Source organism: Dipodomys merriami, unplaced genomic scaffold (assembly GCF_024711535.1).
Source record: "Dipodomys merriami isolate MVZ:Mamm:240054 unplaced genomic scaffold, mDipMer1.0.p SCAF_13, whole genome shotgun sequence".
NCBI classification, from domain to species: Eukaryota; Metazoa; Chordata; class Mammalia; order Rodentia; family Heteromyidae; genus Dipodomys; species Dipodomys merriami.
The window spans coordinates 20,942,053-20,955,370 of NW_027202604.1; the positions used below are offsets into that span (position 1 = coordinate 20,942,053).

At 43.1% G+C, this 13,318-nt stretch overlaps 1 protein-coding gene across 7 annotated transcripts in view; it reads right to left on the reverse strand.

Moving 5' to 3' along the window:
- The window catches only part of Cadps (calcium dependent secretion activator), a 446,274-nt gene that overhangs the window by 242,168 nt on the left and 190,788 nt on the right, over positions 1 to 13,318 (reverse strand). For all 7 annotated transcript variants that reach the window (XM_070018866.1, XM_070018868.1, XM_070018865.1 and 4 more), the window contains exon 4: positions 5,004 to 5,084. In XM_070018866.1, coding sequence (XP_069874967.1) covers positions 5,004 to 5,084 — 81 coding nt within the window. The remainder of the gene's footprint in view (positions 1 to 5,003; positions 5,085 to 13,318) is intronic.

The following is a 13,318-nucleotide window of genomic DNA, read 5'->3' on the forward strand; positions in this document are numbered from 1 at the left end:
CTTTAATATCAACATGAGAGGATTCAGAAACTGTTTGAACAGGGATTAAGAAGTCTTTTCTACCAGATTAAAAAAAAATGAATTCAGATCTCTTCCTGAAACTTTTAAGGCAATGTGACTGATGTTCACAGAAAGGCCATGTCTGTCTGATATTCCTGGGCTGCCGTCTGTCTGATGATTTGGGGGTTGTTGGTGTGACTGAATTAACAGCTCACAGTATAGAGTGGTAGAAGAAGAAAAGATGACTTACACTTGTCTTCCTTCTCTTTCAGGATAAGAGTACAACCATATGCTGTCTCATAGAAGCATTTGATGATAAGAAGGATACTGTTAGAATCATCAGGGAGTTGAAAACCTTTCTTCTAGATTCCAAAGATAGTACAGTAGAAAGCATTCTGAATTATAGAAACCATGCCTGACATGGCTACTTCATTTTTTTTTCTTCTACATAAAGGGAAGGGAAACTATAGAAAATGTTAATGGAAGAAAGAATGCTATTCTCTGGAGAGGCATCCGTCAGGGAGAAAGAGGAGACTGGCAAGCAGTCCTGTTCTGGAATTATTTCTTGCATCTCAGCTGATTAATCACAAGAAATGGCATGAATCTCGGCAGGAGAGAACCAGTTTTCTCCTTAGTAGCTAAGTGAATTCAGCTACATCACTTAAACACTTAGATTTGTCTAAACTGGGGAGAATTATTATAATTCCACAGATTGTCTATCACAGGTCTAAATAAAAGTTGACGTGAAATTGCTTTGCCAGTGCCTGTCACATTTGATAACAGACTGATTATGAGACAGAGTCCAGGATAGAGGAAGGTGAAAGCCTGAGTCAAGGGCATATTGAATCCTCAGATTGGAAGCAATGAAGAACATGAAGGCCTGTATTTAGAAAGTATCTTGAAATGGTTGTGGGAATATCAGTTAAAAATACATTTTTTGATCATTGAATGACCTTGGCCAAGTCTTTAAGGTCTTTGCTGTAGGTTTCTTATCCAGGAAATGGACAATGATAACACCTTTCTCATAGGTTGTTGGAAAGTAGTATAGTTTATTAAATGTAAAATATAGAGAAAAACAGCTACCCTATAGTAAGTGCTACCTAAATGATAATTTGTAGGTACATCAATTGATAATGATACCCTATCTATGGTGCTACCTTTTAGGTACCACTCTAAGTGATATACCTCCAGCATCCACATGCCCAGTAAGAATCTCACCATTTTCTGCACAGTGGATTGGTTCATTCAACCAGGTATGGCCCTTCAATCAAGTTAGGCCAATCAAAGGGTCAGTTTGTGGAACTGTGAATTTGACATGGGTAATGAGAAACAGGAAAAGATGGAAAAAGATGTGGAGGTGACTGACTGAATGATTCCTTATTTATATACACCAGACACATACAAAGATATGGGACAGCCATTCTTCCCACCTGAGAAGCAGGGAGAGTTGGCTTGCCAAGAAAGAAGGGATAATGACCCACAGAGACACAAGGATAGAAAGTGGTCCCCTCTCATGCCCCTGGTTTCATTCGTTCCTGGGTTCTGGTAGTACTTCATCCATGGACTCCTTGATCCCTAGAGCCATCTCTTTTACAAAAGCTCCCTCAAGTTGGTGTCTCTCACTTGCAATCTTTTAAGTCAGAGAACAAAGTGGATTATGCATGCTGAATGACATCTGCATCCAGGAATTTCTGGTTATAACATGCACAGGAGCTGATATTCAGCCATATGGGTTGATTTGCACATCCTCACTAACATTCACTGTGATGCTGGACATAGAAAAAAATGAGAACATGCTAGAAGAAAAGAAGCAAGAGGTTCCTTGTTTTGGTCTCTCTCTATGAGCTAGTGAATATATGAGAACTTTGGAATTTTATTTAATTTTTGGTACATGAATTTTTTTTTTCATTTTTCCCCCTGATTATTAGCCTGGCTGCTCTAGGTGAAGAGAAAAGTAGAATGTAACTAGAGTGAACAAAAGTAGTCACACAGAGAGAGCTGAACAATAACTAGAAACAGGTATGTGAATATGGTGATGCCCTTGGCATAAGCTTTTTTTCCTCCCCAGATGAAACAATCAAACATGGTTTCAGGTATCTTCTTACTACTGAAAGACAGAGTCTTGTAGACCTGCTTCTACAAGCCCTAGGGAGGGGATTCATTGGTCTTGTTAGCATCAAACACGCTATTTATAACTCAGTCATTCATGACCAGAAACTACAAATTGGCTCCCTTTGGGTGAAGAGTTCACTCTAGGGCCAACTAGTGGTAGCATGGAGGCCCCAGGCTTGGAAGAAAGTGAATTTCATGAGAACAAGAGACAGTAGTGGAAAGACTGTCTCATGGAAATGCTCTATACCCTATGCGATTGGAGACCCTGCCTTTACTCTGAAATTATTTCTCATTCTTTGCAAATATTAACCAAGACTTGTCTGAATGTCTACTTTATTATCCAAGAAAGTTTAATTCCGTGTGGTTAACAATATTATCTTTAGCATCAGAACATTTCGGGTGTATACCAGGAAAGAGAATTCTTTGAACTGTTGAGAGATGAGCATCTTGGCTCACTATGCACCAATTACTTATCTATATAACTTGAACAAAAATTAGAAATTAGGCTAAATAACATTACTTATTTAAGTGATTGTATTAAGCCTCAAGGAAAACAAAACAATTAAAAGAAAGATGCCAGGAACTTGTTTTTGAAGTGCATCTATAAATTTATTTAAATGGGTTGACTCCTTATTTGTTGGGATGTACTAGTTGCCTACAAATCAGGGGAATAGATCAGACTAACTTTATTTTCTGGATAATCACATAAGAGGAGTAAATCATCTAGACAGTGAATTAAAACAAATTCTAAAAACCTATTGATATTTATTCCCATGTTAAGGAGGCTTTAAAACACAAGATCCTTCATACACGACCTTTGGTCAAATCCATGTCTGTAAGCTGTTCTGTTGTTACCACCAGCTTCACTTGGCTATAAATCAAGATACACACATGCGCATGCGCGCGCGCGCACACACACACACACACACACACACACACACACACACACACACACACACACACACACACACACACACACACACACACACACACACACACACACACACACACACACACACACACACACACACACACCCAAGATGCAAACATTTCAGTAAAACTGCATGAGCACAGAGAGAATTTTGTGCCTCCTGGAATACCTTTGTTTTCTTATCCATATCCTAGAACAGCATTCTCCATAGGAGAAGGGTCAGCACGAGGCTGTACCGCATGCCTAACATCCCCACCATTTCTGACAACCCTCCTCTCGCACTTGTACATGTGGCCAGTAGAAACTAGTAAGAAGTAATAGTTATGAAACTTTATGGATTTTTAGCATTACTTACTATTTTTAAACTATTCCATTACATATTACTTATAGTAATTACTGAGTTTCAGGGCAGGGAGTTGCTCAAGGTTTGAATCAAAGGAAAGTCCATCAGCCCAGTGCCTGAGTGAAGGGTCCAGGGTACATTTTGTTAGTGTCCTTCATGTTTGTTTGCATCTCCCCATTTCCAAAGCAAGGAGGACAAGTGACTGTCCTGAGAGGGCTGTTTGTGGGATCAGCTGAACCAGTCCAGGTAAACCATTTAGCCTGCTGGACATAGTCACGACTTAACTGAGAACTGGCAATAGTATTAGTAATAATACCATGAATGGCAACAGCAACAATAGTAATCAACCACAGGCTATACGTATCAACCACAGGAAAAGATGTTAACTTGAGAAGACTTCTACCCACCGGGAGATGCAGAAAGGTAAACTGATGATCACCTTCCCAATGAACTGCCTTAATAAAGGCCTAGGTGTGTGATCAGCTTTAAGAGAAGGTACTGAGGGCTGAGTGGGTGAGTTTGTTAAGTGGGAGGGAAAAGAAAAGCCCTTCCAAGTTCAGCTGTCAGCAGGAACAAAGACACTGAGCCTGGAAAGGACTTGATGTCTTCAGAAGGCAGCATTCTCTGCAGCTGGGTCAGAGACATCTGGTGGGAAAGTTGTGAGTGATGAGGTTAATATGGGAGGGTATAGCCTTTTGAATAAGAGTGTTGAATATCATTCTAAACAGGCCAGGTTCTATTCTAGGGCAAGGCTGTGGAAGGATTCTGAAGCTCTGCTTTAAGATATGTTTTGGAATGACAATTGAGTGTAAGATGCACACTAGCTGGGAGAGATTAGAGCCAGAGATCTCCCGTAGGAGACAACAGAAACCTCTGGGTGCTGGAAATGGGACCTGGATCAGAGCATGAGCAACAGGAATGCGGCCAAGGGATCTCCAACCCACAGTGAGCAGCCCTGAGCCAACAGGGCTGAATACGAAGCTGATACAGTGTAGAGCTTGGGGAGGGAGGAAAAGAAGTTGCTGGTGACTAGGAAGTTTCATCTATGATTTAGATATGTGAGGAGCAGTAATAGGTGCATGGGTAGTAAACATAGGTGGGAGGAAGCAGATAACGAGCCAGAGTTTTTGAACACATTCAACTTGAAATGCCAGAGAAGGTTTTCATATAAATGTCCAGTAGAGGGGCTGGGAAGGTGGCTCCGTGGTAGAGCGCTTGCCTTGCATGCCTGAGGCCCTGGGTTCAATTCCTCAGCACCACATAAGCAAAAAAGAAAAAAGCCAGAAGTGGCGCAGTGGCTCAAGTGGTAGAGCCTTAGCCTTGAGCTGAAGAGCTGAGGGACAGCACCCAGGCCCAGAGTTCAGGCCCCACGACCGGACTCAAAAAAAAAAAAAATGTCCAGTAGACAGGGGAAATGTAAGCTTGGGACTCAGGGTAGGAGAGAGACCTAAGCTTGGGTATTCCTTGCAGTTAAGCAAATAAAGTGCATGTGTCATTCTGGGAGAGGTTGAGGCTAAGGACCTCATCTCATATATATCTTTTGAAGGCCCTTAGTAATCAATATGCTTCCTGGGTGGGGACTTTGGTCCCTAAGGAATATTCACCAAGTTTCCTTACCCTGGCTATTTGGTCTGCCATTTGGAGACGTCCATCCAGCTCTCGTCTGATCTGGGCTGCCTGCTCATCTGGATTGTCCAGCTGCACAAAGCACAAACATGGACACAGAAAGACTATTAGCTTGGTTCACAAAATGCAATAGACTCATGACTTATCATCGTATACCTCCACCCTGTGCTCATAGAAATATTCCGCAAAACAAACATGCTTCTAACCAGCACATCCAGTTTTGAGTGAAATTCCTGGTAAGAATTATTTTACAGAGCATATGCATTGTTGGCTGTTAAGAGAGACAGTCATAGGACTTTGTAAAGGAAGCATCCAGAATTTCTGACTGGCTGGGAAGCCATGTTCTTACCACCTACCCCCACATCCTGATTAGCAGAGATTATTTTGTGAGCCACCAAGCCAGCCCAAGTAAATGTCAGGAACTAATTCTGTGGGAAGACAAGGTGATCACACAGGATAGAGTTGAAAAGGAAAAACACAACCAACCCCCCTAATAAGTTCCACAGAGGCACTGTGGTCTTCCACCCATCCTCCTAGAACATAAATGGAATAGCAGACAAGGCTAGGGAAGAAGGCAAGGCCTACAACAACCTTTACTCGTTCATTTATTCTATCATTCCTTTACATACTTACTATTTCATTCATCAAAATTTCAAAATGTCAAAACAATGGATTAAATAGGAACAAGACAAAATCAGTCTGTGACTTGATAAAGTTTTAATCTAGCAAGAACATGTATGGCCAGAAGAATGGGGATTAGCATCTATTGATGCCTAGATCAAACACCAAGTAATCTTGGATCTGTTTTCCAGCCTTTTCTAAAGAGTCCCCCAAAATAGAAACTAATATATGTTTGTAAGAAAAAAAGATTTTGGGTTCAGGAAAGTCTGCTCCCTCCTGAAAATTTGTAATACCTATAAGCATAATCAAGATCCTGAGAAATTCTCTACTTAACTCCACCTAACTTTCCTTTTGCACATTTTTTTTTGTCGGTTATGGGGCTTCAACTCTGGGACTGGGACCTATCCCTCAGCAGTTCAGCTCGAGAATAGCACTCTACCATTTGAGCCACTGTGCCACTTCTGGTTTTTCTAGTGGTTTATTGGAGGTGAGAGTTTCATAGCCTTTCCTGCCTGGGCTGGCTTTGAACCATGATCCTCATATCTCAGCCTCCTTCGTAGCTAGGATTATAGTCGTGAGCCATCAGTGCCAGCTCCTTTTACACAATTATTTCACTAAAAACAAACATCACACAGAGTCTAAGTGGGAGGAGCAGCCTGCAGTTTACAAAGCTTGTCAAGGTTATGAGCCACTTCAACCAGAGGATTCTCTGCCTCAACTTGGAACTGATGGCCAGCCAGCATTATGTTGGCCTTCTTGCTATTTTTCTTCAGAATTTCCATGTCTTTATTGAATTCTTGTATATCCTGCACGTTATTCCATATTCATCTGCTTGTTGGAGTTCTGAGTTCAGCCAGCTATTTATTTGTATCTTCCTTAATTTCAATCAGGTGCTTATACATCTCTTCTTTAACATCATTGATCTTTCTTACTATTGGTTTGAGCTGATGGAGCTATCACTCCATTTTCATTCAGTTCCTTCATTGGAATTTGAAGGGGCCATATTACTTGTGTCTTCATTTTAGTAATATTTCTATGTTGATATTTCTGTATCTGAGTGCAAGTTTTGCATTGGAAAACGTAATTTCTCATGACTTTTCAGCTGGAGATTTCCCAACATAGGTTACAGCTGGGTAGTGGTAGGATTGTGGTGGATTTTCTTGATACTAAACTGAGAGGGAATATGGCTCAGTAGTGAAAGATTTGGTGGCTCAGGATGATAGATCCAGTTGTCTGTTCTACTCCACGAGTGGAGGCTGAGAATCTCCTGTGCTCAGTACCATGCCATTCCTTTCCCAGGCTGTATTTGCTGGCATTCTCTTGGTTCCATACTGCCTGCTGGAGTTACTTGTCCTCCTTAAGTGCCCTGTTTTGATTTTCTGATTGGGCCTGACAGTTAATTAACTCAAAATCCTCACTTTGAACCTTTGTAGACAGGAGTCAATTTGACATGGAGAGCCCCACTTAGGGGCTGAGAACTGTGAACTCCCTGTCAGTTGTTGTGAATTGCTGCCTTCAACTGAGAAGATTGTAGCAGTACAAGAAGACACATGAGCAATGGATATATCCTTATTGTAGCTTTGCCAGTAACTGTGGGGCAAAGTATTCAGCCTCTCCGTGCTTCAGGTTTCCTCATCTGAATATTCAGGATAACCCTACCTATGACTGTCATGTGAATGAACAATGCATACAAAATGCTCAACCCAGAGGTTGCTATGTTGTGAACCATTGGGAAATGGTACCTGGGGTTATCCATGCTGTCATTAGAATGATTTGTGTTGGCTGATGGACCACGATGGGGTGGCAAAGGGTCAGTGAAGAGAGCACCAGATTCAACAGTGGTCCTTCCTGGTGTGGATGTAGGGGTTTGGGCTGTCTTGATGTGTTATCTGAAGAGGTGGGTTGATACTGACCAGAGGTTCCCCTCTCCAGACAATTTTCCCTGGCTTCTCAGAGTCTCTCACAATCCCCAAGGTCAAGTCCCTTTTGTTGGTTGGACTTTAATTAGTGGGAAGGACCAGTAGGCAAACCTGGCTGCCCAATAGCTAATGATCTGAAGAGTGGCTAAAAAGGAAATGTAACTGAACTTCCTTAAAATAGACTGGCATGCTAAAGAAGGCCAGCCTCGGCCGCTGAGTCTGACAACTCTGCTGTACAACATCCAAAATTATAAAGAGGAATCAAGTAATTATCATTTCTCATGCTGGAAAGGAAAAGTCAGAGAGTTGAGATTCCATGGAAACAGGGCTCTGTTTACCATGCTGGTCTTTTCCACTGAGGAAAGGAAAGATCAGCAGGAGAATCAAGTGAAGGGCAAACGTCACGTGGACAGCAATGCCTTGACAATGTGCTCATTAGGGTTCAAAATGGACATGAACATGAAGGTTCCATAACTCAGGAGACAAATTAGCTTCCTACTGGCAGAGGTCAACCACAGGAGTATAGATATTCTTCCTTGGCAATCAAGCAAAGCTTATGACTTTTTGGGATTTTCTCCTAAAGGGTTGGAAAAACTGGGCCTAGCACTGTATAAATGCAGACAGGGAGTGGAACATGAGCCCTGGGTTCAAGACTGCCTGAGGCATGGGACTCTCCTTCCACTTTTAGGCCAATAGAGAGAGGAAGAGCAGTCAATTTGGATGCAGACTTGGATCTGGCAGAGTAGAGTCATACCCATTATCTTCCCAAGCCCTTAGTGGTACAGCCTTGTTAAGTGTCTAAACTTTGGTGGGCCTTGTTTCTTCATCTGCAAAGGGAACACATTTTGATCACATGTGGTTTTTGAAAAGACAATTGAATGTTCCTCATTGTGCCTGCAAAGTTAGACGGACCTGGGTCTAAATCTTGGCAACTTATTCAACCAGCAACTGAATTTTTCTAACTCTGTTTCCTGTATAGCTAGGGTACACCGCCTCTCCCCACATATTCTAAAGATTAAATGCAATGATACATGGACCCAAGCACCTATTGTAATTCTGGTACAAATAACAGGTCCTACAGTTGAGCAAAGTTTCTAGGGTTCTCCCTGTGTTAGAGTGGGGATTCACTGGATGTTCACTCTTCTCTTTGCCTTTTGTGATTTAAAAAAGAAGCCATAACAGGGCAGGGGCCTTGACATACAGGAATAGATATTAGGAACCTGTGTTCTGGTGTTTGATTTTCCCTTAGCTGTGGGACCTTGGGCCAAAGTCAGACCCTCTCTGCCCATAGTCCCTTCATCTGAGAGAAGCTCTTGGATTTTATGACCTATGATTCTCTGAGAAGCCTAGACTAGCGCTCCTCAAATCTATTCTAGGAAATGTTAGCTCTGCCATTACAAGAGTCACTGAGAGGATGAGGTCTATAGCAAGACAAAGTTTGGAAATGGCTCTCTCTGTGACTACTTGGGGTTTGGGGTACAAGACACATATAAGAAATCCTTCACTAAGGCATTTACACAGGGCCCCACATTCTCAAAACGTATCTGACTATTCCAATACCCCAGGAACACATTTTGGGGTGTACTTTCCTAGACCATTCTCCAGTGAAGAAGGTAGGGTGGGAGGCAGCAAGTTTACTGTTCAAATAGGTCTACTTCTGTCAGGCACCAGTGGCTCGCACCTATAATCCTAGATACTCAGGAGGCTGAGATCTGAGGATTGCGGTTCCAAGCCAGCCTGGGCAGGAAAGTCCATGAGACTTGTATTTCCAATAAACCACCAGAAAATCGGAAGTGGCGCTGTGGCTCAAGTGGTAGAGCACTAGCTGAAGAGCTGAGAGACAGTGCCCAGGCCCAGAGTTCAAGCCTTATGACTGATACCCGCCCCCCCCCCAAAAAAAAAAGGTTTACTTCTTTTAGTAAAGGACCTATCTGGGAATAATCTGCCTGAATTCTAGGGTGAGGAGATCACCTGGGGGCCTGGCCTTCTTAGCCTCAGCCTCCCCTGGTAGGCTGGCCTCAACAATGTGCTCAGGAAGCATCCTTGGGTACTGGTTTTCCTTAAAGATGCCCGGCTTCTTCTCCGGTACACACAAGCAACCATGACAAGGAAACAGGTTCAACTCTGACTCTTTTAAAGTCAACCTTATTTCAGCCAGGAGGCACCTTTCCACCAAGCAAAGGAAGATGTGACACAAATATGCAGAACATGTAAACAGAAAGAGGCAGACCATTTGATGTTGACGATTCAAATAATTGCTCTTCCTTCTAAAACAATCTGTGGGACGCAGCCTCAGAGTAAAAGAGCCAACCTTAGCCTCACGATGAAAATGAAAACAATCCAGAAATATGGCTGCAAAGAACCTTGGAGATGATGGAGTAACCTCAGGTACGTCGGGCGGCTGGGCTCGGAAGTCACAGTATGCTCTACTAAGGCCTCTGGGAGGGCTAACCGTTTGCACATGTGTCTGCTGGCACTGTTCCTCATGCTTATGACACACACTTCCTCATCTGCTCATTGGCTGGTAACCTCTTTTTCTGCCCCCTTAGCTCTGCAGCAAACACACATCCCTCCCCTGCAGACACCATGCATTTTCCCTGGTCCTTGCTCCCCTAGCACCTTTCCTTTACTAGCATTCTTCCTAGATGTCACTTCCCACACCCCCATAGGGTTATGTGATGTTCATATACCCGACTGTGAGCTCCACAGGAATAGGTGTCATTTGGCTCACTTCTGCATCCCAGCACCTTGCACTATGGCAAATACAGACTGTGCGCTGAGTAAATACTTGGCAGATGAACAAAATGACTGGCTGACCATAGGACTGAGTTAATTAACTGTGACCTGAGAAGGAAAGCCACCTACCCATAGCCATATCATCAGTGAGCAAGGTAGGAGTGAGGCTTTAGCTTCCAGTGTGTGATGTCTTGCAGCTTAGTGGCTATGTTCCAGAAAGTTCCATTCTCTACAGAAATAGGTAAAGACTGCATTCATGCTGGTCTCTCAGCAGTTCCATTCCTGACAAAGCATCCTTAATTCTGGGCTTTGAGGGATGGATTTAGGGGTGCCTTTAAGCAGCTGTGGTGTGAGCCACCTGCTGAGCTGGATTGACTTCTGTCTGCTCACTTTGTCTCCAGTCTGCTTTGTGGCTAGAGCCTGGACTGAGATTGCTGTCTGAGAGTGAGGCTTTAAGAGCATCTGTGGACAAGGGCAGAGAGGCCTCTCCACAAAGCACTGCTCTCTGCTGGCATGGCCCCCCTTTCTTTCCTATCCTGTGAGGTTTTTTTTTTAATCCTCCTTCTGTGACAAACTGCTCAGGTGACTGCTAGCTGCCCTGGTGCACTTACAGCTGGGACACGGGCAGTTCCTGGCCAGGAGTTGCATGTGCCCAAGATCTAATCTGAAGAACACACAGAGGTTAGGATCACGGCTATATGATGCCATTCAGGGATTGAATGTCACCTCCAGTTCTTCTCCTCTTATCTCCTGTCTGTCCACTCTTAATGCTGTGGCCATGGGATGTGGTTGGCTGGTGCCTGTCTCTACTGTACAGGTGTGCATCTTTGTCTTTCCACTGTGAAGCTGAGTGACCTCAGAAAACTTATTGGATCTCTCTGAGCCTTAGCTTTTGATATCTTTCAACTCTTTTACCTGGGAGTAGAAATAATAGTGACACTCTCATAGTGCTGACCACAAAGTGAATGAGAGGGCATGGGTGTGGTAAGTAGCCCTGAGTTTGGCCTGCAGTCACACGTCTTTGACTCAGAGCACACATTAGTTCTTGTCATTCCACAGTCTGCATATTGTCTTCCTTCTAGAAACAGAGGCAAACAACACTTAGTGTGGCAGATCAGGACTTCCCCTTCAGGTAAGAAACCAAACTGACCAAGGTTAAATAGTTTGTCATTTTAAAGATCATTGGATCTGCACAGGGGGGTAATCAGAAGAAACTATGAGATCTAACACTACTTCTGCTTTTTATGGTGTGGCCAGGGCATTCAATCTTTCTGAGGATCTAATCACCTCAGAAATACTGCAATGATGATAATAGCCAATGTCTCTGCAGTGGAGCTCCACACATTGTGGGTATATATTACTCACTCCTGGAGGAGAATCTGATGAAATTTGCTGCTTACCTCCCATCTCAATCTATATTGAGGCCTCTACTTCAATGTTATTTGTCGGAAAACATGGAGTTAATGTCCCCTTCATATTCAATTACATTTCATTTTTTAAAAAAGAAAATTCACCCAAGGAGGTATAACCTCATTTGCAGGAGATGTAAAATAAGCTCACTCCTGTTACTATTTGCCATGCCTTATTTCCTCTCCAGGAGAAGACCTTGAGTAGGTCAAGGTTTCTATTCTGAAGGATATGCTTCTCCTTGATTGCAAAATGTAGGGTTTAGCTCTCAGCTTTTGCCAGCCAATCAGAACATTGCCTGTATTTAAGTCACCAGTTTTATTATGTCTTTGCTGGCTTCTGGCACTGCAGTAAATATAACACAAGAGCTCCAAATACAGCAATTCTCTGAACAAGCAGCAAATAAATACATAAAAATTCCCCAAACACAAAGCCAATTCATTCTGTTACGATCCTGCCGGGCTCAACAGCCATTCCCAGTTCCTACCCCACTTCTGGAATGAATTCCCATCTTCTTCTTTTCCTTTCCCACTTGATACATCATTCAGAGAGTGGTTTCAGCTCTTTTTCCAAGAAATCCTTCTTGATTATAGCGTCAAGCTGCCCCATAGGGCATTACAAGCAAGTCCACTATCTGAGCTCTTATGTGTCCTGAGTCTTACATTCCTTTCCCTACCAGAGAGGCTGAAGGGCTTGTGGACAGAGCCTCACAAACTGGAAACAGCCAGGCCTGGCCTCAAATTCATGCTCTGAGACACTGGGTAAGATTGATCTCTCAATACCTGCAGCCTAATTTTGCAGAGCAGAGGTTTCAATCGAGATGGTGCCACAGCTGAGGTGTATTATGAGAAAGTGAGGTAATGGTACTCACAAGGCACTTAGCATAAAGAGGATTCACAATGTGATGGCTCTAATTTATACCATTGTGGCCGGAGAGTATGGTTTTAATCCAGCCTAGAGGAGGCAGCTGCTTTCATTTTTATGTTTTGGATGGATCCCCTTAATTATCTTCCTCACTAGGGCTAGAAGACTATTCAGTTCACCTGCACTATTCTGAGAATGAAGGAAATGGAAGCCATTCAAAGAAGACAGTGGGCAGCAGTTCAAGTCCAGGGGTAGGCAAGAGGTAGGGACTTTGTGTAGCAAGAATGTGTGGGATTAGGCCTGGTTTATCTCTTCATAATTGTGTGGTTACTTCCTAAATCTAACTTAAACCCACTTACTATGATTAATACTGAGCTGAGCTACCACCATCTCCATTACAGACCACTGTCACACAGATCTTTGCTTTGCTTTCCCTCTGATATGTAAGTAGCCCCTGAAAGAAATGAAAGATAATTCCAATGGCCAGGCTGCAGCCAGGCCAACCATATCGGATATCTTGAGCCCAGACACCCAGATTACTTTAACCCTTCAAGTGATCCCAATGTGCAGCCAAGACTGGGAACCTGTACCAAAATCCAGTGGTCCTGCAATTTTGCTGCACATAGCAATCAACCAGAGAACATGTTAAAAAAAGTCTTAGACCTGACCCTTGGGGAGTTTTGATTCAGTAGTGTTGGAAAAAGCCCCAAGAATTTACCTTTCTTCCAGGCTTCAGTCATGCTGATGCATGCAATGATT